Source organism: Thalia democratica, chromosome 5 (genome assembly GCF_965202585.1).
Source record: "Thalia democratica chromosome 5, ktThaDemo2.hap1.1, whole genome shotgun sequence".
In the NCBI taxonomy this organism is placed as follows: Eukaryota; Metazoa; Chordata; class Thaliacea; order Salpida; family Salpidae; genus Thalia; species Thalia democratica.
Genome location: NC_139169.1, coordinates 17,004,257 through 17,027,153, shown reverse-complemented (window position 1 = coordinate 17,027,153; position 22,897 = coordinate 17,004,257). Strand labels below are relative to the sequence as shown.

Below are 22,897 nucleotides of genomic sequence, written 5' to 3'. Positions count from 1 at the left end.
AAAATACGAAAAAAATAATATTTGAAAATTATCAACCAAACATTTTAGTTCAAGAAATTATATTATATATACGTTTGTTTTTAGCTTCCCACTTCATGTGTTTTAGTCTAGGAAAATAGTTAGATGTTTTTCATACAAGCAATTAGAGGTAACCACAAATAACATCGTGAATTACTCTAAAACAACCGTTAAGTATCTAAAAGAATCTAAATATTAAAAACATTAAAAAAACTAATTTTATAAACAAGGTATAATACAATTTAGAACTTATTTACCATAACAATGAAATAGCTTAAAAAGTGTCCATACATGTTGGTATTTTAAGCATTCTTAAGTAGTTATTCTGATCGCATTTTAAATATAAATATATCCGATATTTTTGGTAAATTATCATTTGAAACAATCAATATTTGTATGTTTTTCAACTAACATTACTTCTAAAAGAATTGAAGCAGAAAACCAACAAAATAGTTATAAAATTATCAATCCAATGGTACCCAACTAAAAATAACAATAATTTAGTTTTCTTGCCACTGAAAGGGCTGCCTGCAAGTTTTTAAGCAGCATAATTATCTGATACACTAAGAAATTTTCATGTAAAACAAAAGTCTATTAAAATAAATTTTGAACCAAATCGTCAATATTTATTTTTATGTTTATGATAACCTTTGTAAACCAACTTTAAAACAAAACTTAAAAATTATTAAATTAGTAAATATATATTTTTAACGGTACGCAGGTAAAAACTATTTTACGTTTATTTAGTATTAAGTGCATGAAACAAACAAATGACATTATTCAAGTTTTATAAGTGATAAAAATTAAGAAAATAAGTTTTTAAAGATTAACAATAAATTATATTTCTTTTTTGTATTAGCTTTAAGCAAAAAATATTTTTCTAAGTTTAAAAAAAATATCTTTTGCTTAAGAATTGGACTAGGACACAGTTTTAGTAAATGTGGGATACCGAAAATGAGCAACGATACAACTATGTATGTGATGGATTATAATTTACTACGTGGAGACTTTAAAAATGTTGATTGGTGTCGTTGCAACAGATTAATGTTCAATTTCTTAATCAAGTAAGTTGGTATAAAACTACGGTATATGAAAGTTATTTTTAATTAAATCTGATCAACCTTTTTATAAATCTCTAACTGTAATGTTGGCTTGTTTACAAGCTTAATACTCAAGTTACATCACAAAGCTAGAAAACGAATATGTTAAGTGCTTTGTGAACTTATGGTTAGAACAGTTTTTATTAACTCTTAACTTTAAAACAAGGCTAAGAAAATATTTTTAAAGTTTAGTCAGAAGTCTTTTACATAATTTATATCAAATAAAATATTAAGTTTAAAAACATTTGTTTTAGGAGATACTTTGGTAATGATTTCCCATTAAGTAGCAAAAGAAACATAACAACTTTGACACCTCCACAAAATTATCCTGGTAGAAGTCTTAGTTTTGAAGATCAATGTAAACTAGTTTCACCTAAGTATTCATACTTTCCAAGGGTAACAAATACTTAGATATATACAACTTTAAAACTTTCAAACCTAAACTCGAACCTTTAACTTTTTGTTCAAATAAAAAGGACTGTAAAAGGAATTAATAAAATACAATTAAAAATAAAAACTATAAGTTATTTTCTTAATTACACTTTCAGATATACTCGTATTCTTTAAAAAATCTTGTTTATTTTTATTTTAAAGTTAGAATACTTAAACATATTTTTCTGAAATTAAACGTTGCTGTATTTCAGAATTATATAAACACTAAAACTTTTTATTATATAATTCTAGATGGATCTGTGTTCGCAAACTATCTGTGTGAACAACAAGCTAAAAAGTTTCATGAAAAACGATTACAAAATAGGTGAGGAAATAATACCAAAAATATCCAGGTTGAATTTTTGGAACGTGAACGCTCACATTTTAAATACGTTGGAAGGAACTGAGTGTGGCGAAAACGCGGTGAGTTTCGATTTTTAAAATTTTTTATTCAATTAATAAGTTAATAACAAACAGGGTGTTTTTTAGTTTAATTTAAAATTTTTCTTGACAGGTATGTAATGACGGCAAGTGTATTACTGCAGACAGGACGGCTGAAAGTAAATTGGAAACTAATTATAAACCATATGATGTTGATTACAAATATCCTTGCGCGATGAACTTCTTTGTTCTTTGGAAATCCATAGACAACTCAGTTTTTTGCACAGAAAGGTAGGTTTTAGTTTGAGAAATAAAAGCTCACTAAATCAATAAAACTTACACTAACTTGTGCAACTCTTTCTATTTTTATTTGCTATATATTATCTTTAATACCATAGTTTTTTAAATATTCATTTAGATATATTGAAAACAAATATGGACTTTAAAGTGTAAAATCTTTAAAAGGTTGATATTTATTTTAATACAAAGTTTAATTAGAACTAGGCTTTTTTTATAATAAAATTTTAATATTTAATATACTACTTATACATTTTAGAGAAAATGGCAAGAATTGTTTGAAAGATATCGATCTTTGGAAACTTTGTCAATTAGCTTGCTCAAAAAATTATTAAGAAAAAATACGTTTTGCTTTTATAACTAGTTTCTATTTTAATTTAATTAAAAATGTTGTTGTTTTAAAAAACCTCTGAGCTACCTAATGAGTTATTATGTTAGATGAAAACTTGTAACGCTTTTATAAATTTAATTGATTCTTTTTACAACTACTCTTTGTAATAATTTTTATAATATAAGCTAATCTGAAAACTAAATAAACTCATGATGTTATAATGGTTTTAATTGTTATCTTAATTTTTTTAGCATGAATGTTCGTTTTGTTAGTAATTTAAATTAGTATGTGCTCTACTCTAACGGAAAATGAAAAATTTTTATTAAATAAGCATATAAATATTTTTCTTTTAATACAAGTTTATACAATTTTTTGTTATAATTTTTAACCGTTAAACACTATTAGTAAAAATATTTTGAATTACATATTTGATTACATAACTCATTTTTACAAAAGTTAAGTAAAATTTCTTATGTAAATTTAGAGTTTTTTTAGTACATAGATATCACTTAAATTATAATACAATGTTAGAGTAGTGTGTTCTTAATTGTTAATCAGTTCTAGTTGAAGAAAGCTAGTTGTTTCCTAAGATTCTATTTTACACATAAATTATAACGCTTTTTTTTCTGTGCTGCTAATGAAGGATCATTTCATCACATAAATACTGATATTTATAAACATTTTATAGTAAAATTTTCAAAGATACTTTGCTTGAAAAAGTCTATTTAGTAATTGTATGTGGCCGTCACTCATGAAAACAACTGTTATGTTCGCTATGATCACGGTTTCCCAAATACAAATTCAAAATCGCCTTTTAGTATATATTAAGTGATAAAAACCAGCTGCCCGTTTGTAAGATGTCACCCAATAAGTTTCTACCATCGAAAGAAAAAATAAACGGTAAAAATAAATAAAGTTTAAACCCATTTAACAAAAACAAACTATATCGTAAGCAATTTACCAACTAATATCGGAGCTCTTTTTGAAAAAATAAAGAATGGAGAATCGTTTGACATAACTTTCTTGTTTCTTAGCATTAAAAACACGGAATCTGATAAGTTGTGAAACACTTTCTGGTGTGGTTCCTGGTTTTTGTTTATTCCTGCCGTTCGTGTCCTAACACTAAAGTATTTCCTGGCAACATTTTGAAATACAAGCCAGTTTCATCAACATCATACAACCCGATTGTCGAAAATGTGTTAAGTGAAGTAATCAATTTGATATCCGATATTTGTGTAGCGCGACAAATATGAAATTTGACATCAAGTTGAGTTTTATTAAGAATTGTTAATGTTAAGAACTGCTTGCTTAGTTATTAACACAAAACTAGGTTATATAAATGTTTCCTGATCAATAAATGCAGATCCTGAAACCTGATCAATAACAACAATACACTAAAGTTTATTATTTTTTAAGTTAATATGTTTAGAGATGAAATTAAATATATTAACTAATGCCTGCTTCAAAACAATAAGTGCAGTTGATAATATTGTCTCATCTAAACTTAAAAATATCATTTTAGCAAAAAATATAACTAAATATTAAAATACTATTACTAAGTAATAAAAAGCCAGTAATAACTATAAAAAACTAGTCATTAATATATTTACAACTTATTTTAAATTATATATAAGTGTATGATTTATTTATAATATTTTCATTTTAATTTTTTATATCTTTATTATTTTGAACTAATTTTTTTAATTAGACTGAAAAATTTTTCACGTTTTAAACAATGACAAAAAGTTTTACGTCGATGAATTCATACTTTTTTAATTTCCACTACGTAAATTTATGAAAGTAAAAACCTCATCTCGACTTAACCAAGTATCAAAGCTGACAGATTCATACTCATTAGTCAACGGGTCAATAACAACAATGTTGTGTCCTCTTTTGTTTTGGCATATATTAAGTCCATAGTCAACAGTTTTTATACATTCGTTAATTCCGTAATAAGCTGAAGACTTCACTTATTTATAATACATTCCTAAAATGCCTTTTTAACTAATCAAAAATAATTAAAAAAATTTAAAACAAAAAATAATTTACATTTTTATTTCTTTTGGTGACGCGATGTAACAAGATTTTAAAAAAATTGTATTTTCTTATATTTTAAGTTTAAATATTGAAATATGATTGTAAATTTGTTTTGTAAACTAAGATTTTTTTCAAGAGCTTAGTTTTATAAATAAATAAAAACGGATAAAACATGCAAAAGTCATAAAAAATAAGTTATTAAACTGAGTAAATAGCTAAACTATGAATCAAAAGAAAACACTAGACAATACAAACCAAAACAAAATATTATTTTGAGATAAAGCAAAATACCTAATTAAATAAATCATGGTTTTTAAATAATAACTTCGAGTTAGAAACTGACAAACTAACATCGAAAGGATAATGTGAACAATGCAAGCTGTTCTAAGGCTATTCACACTTTAAAAACTAAATTTTAAAGCTCTAAATTTGTCTGTATTAATAATACACTTCACATTTCAGTTTTTAAATAAAAAGTTTCACTTTTCACCACTGTTTTTTGAATATCTTCAACACACTAAAAATATTCTTAATTTTATACTTAAAATTTTAAATTTAAAACATGTTTAAGCTAGATTTGAAAAATTTTTAAATTATATTATAATGCAGAGGAGCGTTCGATAACTTTTAATTTTAACACTATCAATCTCTTAAACTAAATAATGTGCAAACTGGTGTTTATCACAATGTAAAAATGATTAATTTACGATGATTAAGGTTTTATTTTGTTATTGTTTATTTACAATTAAAATAAAATTCAAATTAGAAAAACATTTACAAAAAATGTGTGGTAAATTTTGAAGTACTTTCTTAAATTCTTAATTTATAAGTTACTTATTATATGTTCTTTTAATACTTATACTATGATTATTATTTCTAATTTAGTGTTAAATAACACATACAAAGGTTCGAAAGTTCATTAAATTGTTTTGAACAGAAATTTTTGAAACAAACAAAACATTGAGCCAATTAGTTTTAAAATATTTTTAATAGAGGAGCTTTACAAATTGCTTTGGTTTTTTGCAATACTAAAATTTATCATTGAAAAAATGAAAGTTTATTAGAATTTAATGACTTATAAGTTAAGTTTATATTAAAAACTTGTAGTCATAAATACACTAAGAAAATTAAAACTATAAAACTATTGTAGAGAGAACAGTAATATCCACTGTTATTGTTGACTGATGTTTAAATTTAAACACTTTATGATAAAATCTAAAACGAGATACTTAATTTTTAATGGTATTAAACATTTTTAAATTTTACAAAAAATTGATAACTTATTTACTAATAGTTTTATCTTACCTAAAATCTTACGTTGTACAGTTAAAGTAATATCAATATAAAAATATGCTGGTTTAAATTAGTTTGGAACTTATCAGTATACAATACTTTTTTTCTTATCTAAAACGTTTTATTTATTTTTAAAGTTTTTATAGTACAGTAACCTCTCGCTTATTTACGCACATTGTGTCCACAGAAAAATGCGTAAAAATATGAGAGATCGTAAAGATACGAAAGGTACCAAATATACTTACTATAATTGTTGGTTTTAGATATTGCTTTTAGTTAAAAGCAGACTGGAGACTTTCAACTTTTAACAATTTATTTAATTTGTTTATAAATATGAAAACAAAAAATAAAATTATACATAATAAAAAAAAATGTTTCAGTTTATATAAAATATAATACTTGTAGAAAAATTTTACTAATTTTACAAATAAATAGATTTATCTTTATTTATATGTGACTTAATTGATACTTAGCATTTATATTCTTTTCTACTTAGCAAATTCAATTTATAATTAACATTTGTTTAAAATTAAGAAATGGTGTGGTACCTATATAAAAATTTGATTCTATAGCCTTTTACAAAAATATGCATGAGGTACTGTAATGGATTTCTTCTTTCTTTTGAACAAAAAATTTAAAATATTGGAAAAATGTTTAATAAAACTTGTTTATGTTATTAAAACTTTTTTGAAATTTGACTTTTGTCCCCATCAAGATAACGATGTCTTGCATTGTATTAAAAATATATTCATGGATTTTTGAGTAGGAATATAATTTCTCTCTATATTTATTAAGTATCACCGCTACTTTTTGCTAGGAAGTTTCATTAGGTTTTTTTTTAGATGTTTATTCATATATAGGGAAAGAGTGCTGTACAACTTATTAGTGTTTTAAACTCGCATTATTTCATTATACGTTCATTGTTCAACACAGTCATATTTCTTTCAGAATTTTAATTTAATCTCTTATTGTTGACAAAAATTCTGATACACTGGGGTATAACTAATGTTTTTCAATTGGTCAAGGAACATAAGTTTACAAAGTCTACAGATATAGAGAGGTGAGGTAGCATTTGAAAACATATTTTGAACTAAAAACCAACGATAAACCTAATTTGTGCAAGATTTGAAAAAAAATAAATTTTAAATCTTTTAGAATTCTAAAACGCGTAACTAAACGAGAGTGCGTAACGTCATGAGTGCGTAAAGATGCGAGAGGTTACTGTATTCAAATAATATATGAAACTGAGACTTAAGGATAAAACAAAATGCGTTTTAGACACTTTAACTTTAATTGAATTAAGCTGATAAATTGTTTTCTCATTTCAAGTTGTACCACAAGTAAAAATTTTAGTGTATAGCACCTATATAAAGATATTTTCTTTTATATCTGCTTATAGTGTTTTAAAGAAAAATATTAGATATACAAAATGGCTAATTTATTGAGATATGAAGTTATTACAACAATTAATTGGCAATACCCCAATTAATTATAGTGACGTTTGTAAACGTATATATATAGCATTGAATTTTGTTTGGCTCATGATATTTAAATACATGTATATATATGAATTATATGTTTGAATAAATTTATTATTCATATATATACATGTATTTAATTTTATTTATAGATACTTAAAGGTGTTCTGAGTTTATAATAACTATATATAAAGGAAAACTAATATTTGTTAAACTATATTTAAAATACGTTTGTTGAGAATAGACTGTAATAGTATTTTTGTAGTGTTTGACATTTTTTAAATATTGAGATATGGTCTTACTTTTATCTTTTAGAAAGGTTTTTAAGCTTTTATATAAAGTTTTAAAATTATAAATTTTCTATAACAAATTAAGACTCGAAAATTAACTGTGTTTTTAAAAACTTTAGTAATTTTTTTCTACTTAATAATTTCATTAGTTTTTTTATAGTTCTTGATTAAATAATAATTAATACTAAGTGTATTTTTATATTAAAACTATAGGTTATTGAAGCACAAACAAAGGCTAATAAAAAGAATCAGAGATTAATTAATGAAAACCGGGAACATCTTTAATTTGATGTCTCTACCCATCATTTGTCTAAAGATTTTGCACTAATTTAGCGCGTTATGTTAATAACTTTAGTTCTATTTGGCGTTAGAAATAAAAACAACAATTCCTTAAGTAGAAGCTTAAAGTTATTTAAAATTAACAAAACAATAATAAAAATGTTAAATAATAACTACTATTCTAATAATAAAATTATTATGAAATATAATTGTTTATATTAGTACCCAAATTTGCAGATCACGATTAGCCTCTAGAAAACACTGAAAAAAGGGTAGCCTCATAAGTTGTTTTAGTGGTTATTCGAAATACAGCAGTTACATAGCGTGTTCTTTTAGGTTTAAATAGTAAACTTTAGGAAAATTAAATAAATATGTTAACCGTCTAAAAATACCTTTATAAAAATGGTGTATTTTTGCTGTGTAAGTTCATCTTAGCGTTATAAGTAGAGCAAAAGCTAGAGTACATTACAAAGACAAAAGAATATAACTAGTTCAGACTGAAAAGCTCTAAAAACAATGTTGAAATACCTAAATAAAAAGAAAATATTATCAAAGTTACACTGAAACAAGTCCGATAGAATAAAAACTAGTTGCAAACTAAAATATATTTTTTAGCCGAGGTCTTCAACAGTCATCGTCGAAAAAGGCAAAATTTAAACTTTTTTTAATTTGTTCAAATATTATTCAAAAAAAAGTAATTGGTCTACAACAGTTTTCGTAAAACATATAAGTAATTAAAGTTGGATAAATTTTAAGTTTACCAGACACCAGGGGCGAAGTGTGGGGTGGAACGCTGCAGCTGTCGCTCACCTAGAATAAAAACTAAAAAAAACAAAATTTTCAGTTTCAGAGTTTAGGTTTTTAAGACGCTGCTTTTAGTAGGGGCGTGCTTCAGTTGTCCTCCACAAAACCAAATCAAAGTAATTTATTTCAAATATGAGTAATTTAGCTTTAAGACTATATAAAACTCATCATGTTAGCTTAAAAAATTGTAAAATTATACAATCATGAAGTTGTAAAAAAGTACAGGCAAAATGTAGCTGACCGTCGTTAAATATGCTGCTAAATATGTTATTTCAACTTGTTTTTTTTATGTTCAAAAGTATCTGTCGGAACTTGAAACTCAATTTTTGTCAGCTAGGAATTTCAATGCAATTTTTTTTAATGATATAGTGCTAGAGCAGCATGAACTTCAGTACAATATAAACCAAGAAAGTAGCTTTTAAACATTGTACATAAAAAATGTACTGAATATACAAAAGTAAACAAGCGATAAAGTCAAAATGTTCAAACAAACAAACGCGCAATCCACGCGAGCGGGTGGATCCAGTCGGCAAGGCAACAGGAGCAGATCAAGTGGCAGCAACAGGAAAATCAAAGCACGCCAGTTAGAAGTTAAAGATACGAATTTAGCGGCACTTGTGTAGAAGCAAACAAATGAATAAGCTACGGTAGCGGGTGAAGCTACAGGAGAGGCAACAAGCGCAGATTACCAACAACGAGCAAAGAATTTAACGATACGAAGCTCTCGCAACTAAAAACAGAACATTTAATTTAGAGATTTTTTAAGTTAGTAGTTTTTTTCGCCCCCTGACAAAGTATTATAATTCGCCACTCATAGGCATCAACATTCTTGAAAAAAATAATATTTATCATACAAAATTAAATTAATAAAAGTTTTCTTTTTAACTTTTTTCTTAACACATTTAGTTCGTTCTTGGTTCATACATCGCTAACCTATATTTTTGTCATCCTTTTTAATGTAGGTTTAAATAAACTTAAGTTATATAAACCCTTTATAGTTTACAACACGTTGTCATACCAATTTAACTGAAATTTGAAATATTTTAAAAAGGTTTGACATGTATCAAAACTAAAAATTTAAACTCAGTAAGTGTGCATCAAAAAGAAGATTTATATGGTAGTTAATAACTTTTTGAACAACATGAAAAAATATTAAAAAATGAATAAGCTTAAAGTATACTAAATAGTATGTATAAAGTGAGTCAAAGTTTTTGAAAAAAAGTTTAATTAAAAAAAAAAACAGTGCTAACTTTTTATATTTTGTAGAAATTTAGAAGTTAAAGGATTTTATACTCTGATTGTCAAATGACAAAAAAAAAACGGTTAAACTTAATTTTAAATTATAACTTTTTTTTTCTATTATAGTTAATAAAGGCAATAAATAAGCAATACATTTTTCTAAGCTTGAACCTAACTAAAAAACATGTGTACATGACGGTTAAACCTTTGTAAGAAATATAAAAATAAGATATAAAGAATATTTCTTGTATAATTAAAACAAAATTACTTTTTAGTACAATTCAAATCTTTAATTGTTAAATACCCAACAAAAACAGTTTTTTATTTCTATAAGAAATCTATACAATTTGGTCATGATTAGAGGATAAAAAACTTTAAAAGAAAATTGATATCCTTTTAAAGCTTCAACGTTTAATTTCTTTGATATATTAGTATAGATACTCAGTCAGCAAGAAAGTTTATCTTTCGCATTTTACTCTTATGTATATAATAAATTATTAAAATTGTTTTTTCATAATGTGATTATTTTTCTTTTTTGTTACTCAGCTACAAATACTGTTTGAAATTTTATTCAAGTTAAAGTAAACTGCTTCAAATTTAATTTTGCTGACAGTAAAAACAAAGCCTTAAATTTTGAATACTAGAAAATTAAATAACGTTGAACTTGATTATCCGAGCAAAGTTAAGTTTTTTTTTATGCGAAACTTGGGTAAATAGTAAAAATAGTTCGATACTGAACAACTAACAAGTTATAAAAAGTAAAGTTATAAGTAGTAATTATCATTAAACTTAGTATTTTTGTAAACAGTTTATATCAAACTTAACAGAGTTCAAAATATTTACAAACTTATTGTTTGTTTTTTTTTAGCATGCCATTGTGAAAACAAAATTTATAGATGTATTTACTTTAACAGAAAAATAAGTATTTGAATATCAAGTTGAGATAACTGTTTCAAGCAAACTTACGTTAAAAATATCTTTTTCGAGAAAATAAAAGAAAAAAAAACTTCTTTTTTATGTTTAAAAATATTTTTTGCCTTGTAGTATTACAATTTTAAACTTTGACAAGTATTTAAAATATAAAACATGTATATTTCAAAATAGAACGAAGTTTGTTGTTGTTAATATTAGTATTGTTTTTTTTTTATAAAAGCATTAGTTTACAGTTTACATTAGTTTTACTTACCTTTATTTTTTCATTTATAAAAGTTAAGTTCAGTTATGGTAGAATTTACTTCTTTGTTAATATTAAAAAAGTTATAAAACAGTTTATTAATCAATTCAAAAAAAAATTATTAAATTAAATCAAACACTTTTAGCACAAAATACTGACAAAATGTAACGTAAAAATATTTCAGCGTATTACATTTTTACTTTCTTTAAAGAGGTTGTAACCTATCATTTAAATACTCACATGTTTTATATCAGTATTGTTTATCTCCTTTTTTAAGTTAATTTAAAGTTATATATATTTTTAATTCTTATAATACTAAGCAAGATTTTTAACAAATTTTTATACACGAAATTCAGTTAACTTTCGTTTGTTTTTTTTTCTTTTCTTTCATTTTGTTTAATTGATTGTTTTGTTACTAAAAGTTCAAACAATAAGTTGTAAGATATAGGCATGTGTTGTACGACTCGATAACCGAAAGGTTCCGTTGTACATCAGGTCCTTAGATCAAACTTTTCTAGCGCTTTTTTTATCGTTCAATAAATAAATATATATATATATATATATATATATATATATATATATTTATTTATTTATTTTTTTTTTTATATTAATAGTTAGTTGTTTTGAAAGTAGGATAATTTAAACCGCCATAAACTTAAAATGTCGATTGAATATTTATTTTGGCAAGTTTCTTAATTATAGTAGTGTTTACAAAATTTTTAATTATGTATACTTTTGAACACTAATATATTGACTAAACTTGACACTTATAGATAAATGACTAAAATATATTAACAAATTTAGTCTTAAGCCCCACAAAGCACATTTAAATACAAACGAGTATAAATTGTAACAACACATGAAATTTTTAAAAAAAAAACTAGATTATATTATAAACATTAATCTAAAAAAAGAAATTCAAACTTGTAACCAACAGAAAAATGGTTGTTCAAAAAAAGATTTAAACTAATCTAAACTTTTAAGTTTAAAGGTATATACTTTTGATTAAAAAAAAGAATTAGCTTTCAGTATTAAACTAATAAACTATAAAAGGAACAATATTCAAAATTTAATTCTTACTTCAACTAGTCATTAACCATATTTTCAAATTTTTGGCAAAGTATCTAAATAAGTTAATGTATGAATAAGACGATTAGATAGAAAGTAGTGCGAAATGTTCGACTTTATTTTAACAAGGAAGTTGTGATTCATTGTATCGTGCTTTGCAAAAAATAAAATTTACATAGTTGCTTTAATAGTTTGTTATTTTCTAAGCAACAAAAGTTTTTTTGTTATTTTTGAAACACAAGTTTACGTTTATTGAGTTTTTATTAATGAGATTATTCATTTGCTTTAGTTTGATTTTGTTTGGCAAAGTTATTTATAGTTTTTGATTGAAATACAGTTTAATATTTAGCTTGAATAATAATAAGTTAAATAGTATTATCATTTATAAACTACTTTTCAAGTTGGATTAATAAAATTACTTTTAATTGAAAAAATCACAATTAATGAAGTATGAGTATAAATTATACTGTTTATAAGTTTATAAAAGTTAGTTTAAACATAAAAAATAATTGCAACAAACAAAAATGTAATGTTGTTCATAAAACAACTTTAACTAACTTTTGATTTAAAAGTTTAAACCTAAAGTAATATTTTTGATAAAAACATATTTAAGGCTCTGAGTATTTATCTCAAACACTACAATAAAACAAAACTTTTATAACTTTTACATTGCAATATTTTTCTTCAAGTGTCTAAATACGTAAATATATTATAACTCGTTTTGTTAGACAGAAATGCAAAAATTTCAATTTTTTCATAAAACGGAAATTATGACTTATTGTATCGTAAAATTAAACTGTTTACTTGCACTAAATAAAATATCATTTAATTTACCTTTTTGTGTTGTTAGTTGTTTTGTAAGTAAAAATGTTTTGTTTTTATCAATTTACTTTAAACCAAACAGTTGTACAACAATTTTAATACTTAAACTTATAATAGAAAAAATTAAATTTAGTTTAGGTGTTTTTTTTAATTTTACAGTTAATGTTTAAATAATTATTTACTTTAATTTTTCTATTAGTTTTTCCTTTGAAATAGTTACATAGAGGGATTTTTACTAATACTACTAATTAGTAGGTTAGTATCTTAAAATACTTAAAAACAATTAAAGGTGAAAAAGTTGTATTAAGTATGTTCACATAAGACTAATAAGAACTCTTTCGAAAAAAAAAATTCTTTGTAGGTTTAGTTTTTTTTTATAATTTTATTCTATTATCATGAAACTTCTTTTCATCTACGGTTTTATTTTGTTATCAGTTAGAGCTGATAATGTACAAGGTAAGCTTTAAATATAAAATTCTACAAATTTAAGTTTTTACCTATTGCATTTTCAAAATAGTGCATTCAAATTATTAATTATATTCAATTCATAAAATTTAGTTTCATTTTAGTTGCTATTTACAAAACTGATTTAACATATGCTTAAGGTAAGTAGTTATTAATGAAAAGTTTTAAATCAAATAAAAATATAAAATTATAAAGCTGCGATTAGAAAAGCTACTATACAATTTTTTAGTTAAATAATTAAGTATAATGAGTAATTAACCACAATTTATAATAAATGCACACTTACAAAATTTAAATCTTTGAACAATTATTAGGAAAGCTAATATAACAAATTATTAACAGTAACCGACTGTCCGCCTTTAGATGGAATTTCTAATGGCAACATACAATGCACTCATGATAATAAAGTGGGTAGCCAATGTACTTATTCTTGCATTCCTGGTAAGTAAACATGTATTTTTGTTTTTTGAAATTAAGTAATTGAATACTTTGTTATTTGGTTACAAAAATCTTACAAACGAAATACTTTATAACATTCAACCGAACTTTTTCCTAAATATAATTAGTAAGTGTAAGTTTTTAAACAAAATACTATGTGTGTTTTAAATTGAAAAGCTTCCAGTCCTTGTACATCTTAATGACAATTTAATTTTTTTAAATATCAAACTCTAAAAACTTATTTTCGTTTTACTCATGTTGTTTTTTAAAGGTGTTACAGTTTGTTGAAAGATTTTTAGAAACATTTTTAATAAAACTAAATTTACACATTTTTAACAACTAATAACTTTTATTAGGTTTCGAAATAGATGATGCTTGTTTGACCATCAATTACTGCATAGATGATGGATTTGGCAGTGGTATGTGGAAACTCATTCCTCCTAAATGTATACCAAAAAAGAAATGTTAGTGTTAAGTTTTTAAGAAAGAAACTAGAATTTATTTTAAGTTTAAAAAGAAACTTAAGTAATAAGTAGTTCATAAACATTCATATAAAATATTGTTACATTCTATGTATAGTTTGTTGAATAAAAGTTTACAATTTAAACTTTAAAGGAAATTTAATTTATAAAAATTAATAAAGGTTATAATTTAGTTCATAAACACTCTAATAGTGTGTGTTCAGTATTTTTTTTTTTTAATATTACACTCAAGTGTATGCATATATATATTAATCGTAGTTTTTCTAAATAGATGACATATAAAAATAATAAAAAAGAATAAGCATGTAAATGAAAATATATAAAGCTATACTTATTTAGTATAAACTATTTATCATTTTAAAGTAAAATTTACAAGTTAATTTGTAAACTTTTTCGGTATAATTAACTAAACTTTCATTATAAAGTCATGAAACACATTTTGTTTATTTATTTTGAATTATTATGCCTTTTTTTTTAGTTTTCAATTAATAAAAATAAAAGTTATTGTATGTATTTACGAACATTATCAAATTTATATCTAAAATAAACTAAACGTTTTTACTTCATCTTATTCGAAAATTAAAAAAGTTACTATTAAATTAATGGTTAAAAACATAATTTGTACAAATGGTCTAAATAGATAAACTAGATTTGAGCTAAGCCCTATCAAGTTCTTATATATTCTTATTTGTCTAATTTATATATGTATTTACTTAGAAATTTTAATTCTCCTTAAAGTAATTTAATATTTTATATTTTCTGAAATTATAAAATAATTATACTATGTACGGCATGTTTTTTAGCATTAGTCATTATAAATATCTATTTTTTACTGAATTTTGTGCTTTTTTCGTATAATATGTTTGCTAACTATAAAGTAATACATTTATACAAGCTTTAAACTCCGGTATACAAAATAACCATAACTTCTTTAAAGATATATATGTGTAAGAAGTTTGGATAAAACAATAGCATGTATAGCAAAAATCAAATATTAATTTAAGTGTAAAGAAAAAAGTTTAGCTTTAAGTTATAAAATAATTGACTGTTTTCCGGAAGAAAACTTAGAAAAATATAATTAATAAGAATAAGTAAAAACATGTACTGTTGGCATTCAATTCAGTTCTGTCAATTAGACTTTTGTTTAATTAGTTTTAACAAGTAAGTTAACTTTGCAAATAATGTAGAATTTTCTAGTTGTTCAAACGACATCTTTTACTTTTCATTTAGATATAAGCTGAATTATGTTTGTGAATACATACAATAAAGTTTATTTCTTTATTTGTTGATTATTGAACAATATATATTATTTCTAAACTTGAAAATATTCCAAAACACTAAAATACAAATAGAATTACAAACTTTAAATCTCAAGTGAGTAATAAAAATAAAATCAAGTTACGTTTTATTAAAACACTGTAATTATTGTTAGAGATATAGTATTATAATGAAATATAATTGAACAACATGTGTAAATATATTTAAAGTGGTTTTTATATTGATAATTGAACAATATTTGCGAATATAAATTAAAGATATTTTAGAATATAAAAAGAAGTGCTTTTTACACATTGTTATATTAGATATTTTATAATATATCTATAATATATCGTATCTAGTATAACAATGTGTAAAAAGCACTTCTTTTTATATTCTAAAATATCTTTAATTTATATTCGCAAATACTGTTCAATTATCAATATAAAAAGCACTTTAAATATATTAGGATATCATTAGGATCTAAATTGCACGATAACAAAATTGCACGAGGGTCAGAATTTGACCAGTGATTTTGTCAGTTCAACCTATAAGTTTATAGATATTACTTTAAAAACATTTTTTTTACTAGGTTCTATTACATTTTGATACCTTTAGTTAATGATGTTATGTTAGCTTTAGAGTTAAGAGTTAAATATAAAAAGTTGAACTTCATTATGGTACAGTTTAATTCTTTAAGTCAGCTTTTTCCAAAGTTTTCTTACAGAAGGCCCCCTTTAAGATATTAAAAAACTATGGCCACCTTCAACAAAATTGCTTAAAACTTTATTTTTTCCTTTTCGTCATCGAATCCAAAACATCTAGTGTAAGATTCAAATTATGTTTTTACCGCTTATGGCCGTGAATTTCATTAAATTTTTCTATAAAACCTAGTATAAGTTTCAAAACTACATTTCAAAATGCCTAAGATGTTTTTTATTGCTGTTCCAAATTAACCCCACAATATCTAGTGTTAGCTTCAAATTATGATCTTATAAACCCTAAATTTATGTAATAGCCCCCAAAAAAGCCACTTGGCCCACTTTGGGGTGTTCTGCTTAAAAACTTAGTAGTATTTAATTATTTCTAGATATTAACCCATTATTGATTCTTAGTTTAGTGTAAACTTAAAACATAATGTTAAAACATACACGAACTCGGGACGCAGCGCCCTAAGTCGTAGAAGCAAACCACTGGGCCACACAGGCGCTCGCCTGTCTACTCTAATTACTGTATATAAACCATCTATATTCAAAAATGAATGTAAAAAAGTTTCATTTCAATAGAAAATTATAAATGAAAAGTATAAGATTCATATAAAATTGTGTTAAAAAAAAGAGTTATTGATCAGAAAGAGACATTAAAAGGACAAAAAAGTGGGCGCTGGACAGCCTGCCTGTTTGATTTTGACTGCCTGTCCTGCATACCAAGTTCACGTCCCAGTGGAATTACAATCTCCCTCTGAAGCGACAACCTAACAAGGTTTACACTCTAATGCACATAGCGCTAACAAGATTGCTGGCAGCTGACCGCATTCTTATATGCTTGCGTGGTCGTCCCCATAAAGAGCAACCACATGGACTCGAGTTCGAGACGCAGGGCCAGCGGTCGCAGAGGCAATCCGCTGGGCCACACAGGCGCCCGCCTGTCTACTCTGATTACTGTATATAAACCATCTATATTCTAGAATGAATGTAAAAAAGTTTCATTTCAATAGAAAATTATAAATGAAAAATATAAGATTTATATAAAATTAGATGAAAAAAAGGAGTTATTGATCAGAAAAATACATTGGAAGGACAAAAAAGTAAGCGTTGGACAGCCTGCCTGTTTGATTTCCGCTGCCTTTCCTGCGTACCAAGTTCACGTCCCAGTGGAATTACAATTTCCCTCTAAAAAAACGATCTAACAAGGTTTACAATCTAATGCACATCGCGCTGACAGAGTGCTGGCGGCTAATCGCATTCTTATATACTTGCGTGGTCGTCCCCATAAAAGAGCGACCACCGGTACTCGAGCTCGGGACGCAGGGCCGGCAGTCGTAGACGCAAACCGCTGGGCCACACAGGCGCCCGCCTGTCTACTGTTATTACTGTATATAAACCATTTATATTCAAGAATGAAGTTAACGACATATAGGAAGATAACGATTAATTTATCTAAGTTTTGGTTATACTTTCTCTGTTTAATTGGGGTGGGTGTCAAAATGACACAGCGATAAAATGACACGGTGCGTCACTTTGACACAGCGACAAAATCACACGGTGGGTCGCTCTGGCACGGTGCGTCACTTTGGCACAGCGACAAAACGACACGGTGCGTCACTTTGGCAAAGCAACAAAACGACACGGTGGGTCACTCTGGCACGGTGCGTCACTTTGGCACAGAGGGTCACTTTGGCACGGCGACAAAATGACACGGTGCGTCTTTTTGACACGGTTCGTCAGTTTGACACAGCGACAAAATGACAACGGGCGTCACTTTGAAACAGTGCGTCACTTTGGTACAGCAAAAAATGACACGATACGTCACTTTAACACAGCGACAAAATGACACAGTGCGTCACTATAGCATGGATTGTCATTTTTGCACCTTTTTTTTATCTATATTCGCTCTGAACGTCTTTTAACTTTTTATTTTTGCAATAAGCGTTATTACTGCTCAAATCAAAGTTTCAAAAACCTTAGTTTGAAAGTTTTTCTATAGTACGGGTAAAAATTGTTAGCAAAATTGGGAAAAGTGAGTATAACAACACAGAAGTTGGAGTTAAACCAATTTTTCTTTTAGTTATTAGCTTTACTCCTAAAGTAACACATTTTGAATTCGAATTGTAAATATTTCGAAAAATGTAGTATTCAAAGCACATGTTTGAAAACTTAATTTAAATTTGAAAATAAACGCGTATTAAATATGTAAGTATGTAAACCTTAAAATACAACTTTATTTTGACTATTTTTAAATTATTTTTAAAAATAACTGTACTAAATAGTTTTTACAGCGTTGTAAATATATACATTTGATAGTTTATTATACAGATAAAACTAAAAAGCTTAAACAAAGAGTAGAAATTTTTTGTTCGATAATGTAACAAATTATTGTTATTTTAAGCTTTCAATCAGTTTAATAAAAAAAAATTATAACCAACTTATAAGCAAAACTAAACTTCTTCAGTAGTATAACTTTTAATTTTAAAATTATTATAGTAGTTAGTTAAACAAAAGATTTATTATATTTTTTCAAACTATAGTAGCTTGATACATTTGAAACTATAGTAACCTCTCGCATCTTTACGCACTCTTGTTTAGTTACGCACTTTAGATTTCTAAAAAATTCAAACAATGAAATCTTTTTTTTTAATGCACAAATTAGGTTTATTGTAGAATTTTAATGTAAAATATGTTGTTAAATACTAACTCAACTCTCGATATCTTTATACTTTGTAAACTTATGTTCCTTGACTAATTAATAAACATTTAGCTATACCTCAGTATATCAGAAACTTTGTTAGCGATATGAGATTAAATTAAAGTTCTGAAAGAAATATGGCTGTGTTGAAAAATGAAAGTATAATAAAACAATGAGAGTTTGTTATACAAATAAATAATACAGTACTCTTGCCCTATATATGAATAAACATCTAACAAATAAATCTAATGAAGCTTCCTAGCAAAAAGTAACAGTGGTACTTAATAAATATAAAGCTCACACTTAAAGCAAATCTTGATCGTTATTTTAGTAAACATATCACTAATTTTCATTTGACGTTTTTTTTTAGTTTAAGTTCTTCTTCTGTAACACTTGCCTTTCACAGCAATTTTCTAAGTGGTATAGAATATAAATGTTAAGTATCAAATAAGTCAGATATAAGTAAAGATAAAGATAAAGTCTACTTACTATTAAAGTTAGTAAAATTTTTGTACAAGTATTATTACTTTATGTAAAACTAAATCCTTCTTTTTTTTATATGTATAGTTTTTATCTTTTGTTTTCATATTTATAAATTAAGTAAATAAATTGTTAAAAATTGGAAAGCCCCCAAGTCTGCTTTTAACTAGAAGCAATATCAAAAAACTGCCATTATAGTAAGTATATTTGAAACCTCTCGTATCTTTACGATAACTCGTATCTTTACGCACTTTTTCTGTAGACACAATGTGCGTAAATAAGCGAGAGGTTATTGTATATATGATACAATGCTTTAAAATTTAAGTCATTGTATAAAAATAAAAACTTTAAAGTTTTTTTTTTACGTTTCAAGACTTTTCATGTTTATGTAATGAATAAAATTTAGTACTTTTTGTTAAACGTTTAATTAACTATTATCAGGAATTGTATTAAGAAAATAATTAAGATTTAATTTAATACAGATTTATTTCGTTGTAAGATTAAGTCATGCGTGTTTTAACTCTAGTTTTTAAAAATATAGAGTTAAGCTGTTTTTGTAGTAACTAGTCAGTTATATTAAATATGTTTGATACTTTAACCTAGTAGTTTCTTTAAACATAAAAGTTTTTTTATTACTTTTTTTAAACGACAAAAGGTTATCGCTCAAAAAGTTATACCAAAGAACATTTCAGTTAACGAGTCAAAACAAAATGCGTTTTAGACACTTTAACTTTAATTGAATTATACATTAGCATGCGGAACACCAGAAGAAACCGAAAACGGATATTACGTAATTTCTGACGGTGACGTAATAGCGAAGGAAGGCGTCAACGTCACTTACTATTGTAATGAGAATTACACGTTTGCTGATCACTCAAACGTTACGCTTCAATGCTTAGACGGTGCGTTTGAACCTTCGTTCATCGACGCTAACATCTACTGTAATCCAGGTAAATATTTGTTTGATCATACTTAATTTGATTTCAATTTTTTTTTTTACTTTAAATCGAATTTTTTAAGCTTATATCTATATTTAAAAGCTTATATCTATTGTAATCCAGGTAAATGTTAGTTTGATTATTGTAGTGGACATAACATTAATTATTGTTTTAAAATAAAACCTTAAACAAAAACTTTAAAGTTAAGCGTTTGATAAGTTTAAACAATTTTTTGTAATTGGAAAACGATTACTAAAAGTGACAAAAAGCCTTGAAACCTTTTTATAAAGTAAAATCTATTTTAATAGTTTTTTTTGTAGCTGCTACCAAAAACAAAATCAGTTAAAGAAATTTCAAACGCCATGTGTTTTTCTTATTCTTCATAAAATCCAAACCCTTTATTTTCCAGACCCAATATGGTCGGAATGGGAGGAAGGGGTGTGCAGCAAGGCGTGTTTGGGGGGTTCCCGGACTGACAAGAGGGTGTGTATCCATGGCAACTGCGAAGGTGCCTCCGAAATAACCGTCGACTGCAACGACAGGACTTGTGAAGGTACTATCAATTGCTTCTATTGTAAAACAAATTTTTGCTAGGAATTCAAAAGTTTAAAAAGTATAAAAAAATATTTACCTTTTTTTACACGTTTAAATCTGTCTGCCGTAAAATTACATACTTGAAAAAATGATGAGAGGTAAATTAAATAGCTGTATATTTCTGTAAAAATGTTTTAACTGTATACACTAAAAGTAACCATACAACTCAGAGGCAGCAGCTTCTTGTGGGTCGGGTGTGCAGAGCAAGACGAAGGTGGCTGACAACCAGCTGTCCGCCAGTTCGTTTTGGGACATAAAAACAATGGACCACCATTTCCACCACGGAAGACTTTTCGGAAAGACCGGTGTCGCAGCCTGGTCAGCCGGAAGTTAGTTTTGTTGGATTTTGTTTTTTGTTTTTTGATTATAGGAGTTAAGTTAGGTGTCAGAAATATATAGACCATCTCTTGTGCACGGAAAATACATTTTCCATTCAAATAGATTAATCTTAAATAAGTTAGCAAACTGTTTTTATTTATATATTTAAAAACAACGTTTTAAAGATATAGTATTTAAGTTAGAAAAGTTCTTAACTTGAAACGTTAAAGCTCGTGCAAAAGTGACGCTCCTAGCATTAATGACTAGTTTCAATGCTATTGGAATAATAAAAATCTAATTTAAGGAAGTAAACATTAATTATTCTTACAGCCGTTTTACTAATCAAAAATTTCAATGAACGATAAAAGCTTGGAATGTATATTTTTTAATTTCAAATAACAGCTTGTTTATAGTCTCTAGAAAATTTCTGAACTATTTTTTGTTCAACTGTCTTAAATACTTAAAACTTGAAATTTTTCAAATTTTGGATTTATAAGGAATCTTAACAATGTTTCAACTTTTTTTTTGATTTATTACTTTACTTGGCCTACATATACACCTAGTTGAATTATGTTTATTGATATATTCTAAAAACGTAAGTACAAAACATAAACAGCTAATTCTGCAAACCAGTGGATTCAGGTTGATTACCTGGATAAGATGGAAATAACGGGAGTGGCCACGCAGGGGAGGGGCGACGGTGAAATTTATCAGGGTTCAGACCAGTGGGTGTCGCAATACACCGTCAGCTACAAAAGTGACGAAAATGGAGTTTTTCAGTTTGTGACTGATGAGAGCGGGGCGACTATTGTGAGTTTGGAATAGTTTAGTTTCGTTATTAATCTAAATAAACATTATTTGTAAATTAAAAGTATATACAATTATCACAAATAATTATAAACTATAAGACGTTCAGCTTTACTTACACTAAATTAAAAAACAGTTGTTTCCTGGAAATTACGACAAGGAAACGGTAGTTGCAAACCAGTTTCCATCCACAATAAAAGCGAGATACTTCAGAATCAACCCGACAGTCTGGCACGTGCACGTCAGCTTGAGATTCGAGTTTTTGGTTTGCTAATTTTGAAAAAGTTTTATTCGATTGACTACTCGGCATTTATGTGTATACTTATGATGTTTTACAGATTTTTGTTTTTCTCTTTTGTAACAGCTTAATGTTAACGTGTCTTTGAGTTTGCAAAATGTTAATTACATTTTGTAAATAGTTTTCTTGTTTTGAAAATTCACTAACTCCTTAGTTTTCAGATTATAGCTTTTAAAATACTCGTTATTTTGATAAGCAGAAAATTATTTCAAAAGCTTTTTTTATTATAAAACAATTTTTTTAAATAAACTCTTTCTGTTTTAAAATATATATAGTTTATTGTGTAACTAGATTTACTTGGAGATAAAATGTACAATCTTTTTTGTTAAGTAAACTTTTTGCATCAATTTGAATTGATCATATGTGATAACA

General features: G+C 25.9%; 1 protein-coding gene across 1 annotated transcript; it reads left to right on the top strand.

Moving 5' to 3' along the window:
* Nucleotides 1-1,802: 1,802 nt before the first annotated feature.
* Nucleotides 1,803-22,501, top strand: LOC145836298 (uncharacterized). Its single transcript, XM_082944112.1, has 10 exons — nucleotides 1,803-1,973; nucleotides 2,065-2,222; nucleotides 9,199-9,323; nucleotides 13,851-13,949; nucleotides 14,303-14,410; nucleotides 20,323-20,520; nucleotides 20,918-21,061; nucleotides 21,273-21,431; nucleotides 22,037-22,230; nucleotides 22,364-22,501. The coding sequence occupies exons 1-10, from the start codon at nucleotides 1,803-1,805 to the stop codon at nucleotides 22,499-22,501; spliced, it is 1,494 nt and encodes a 497-aa protein (XP_082800238.1).
* The last annotated feature ends 396 nt before the right edge of the window (nucleotides 22,502-22,897 follow it).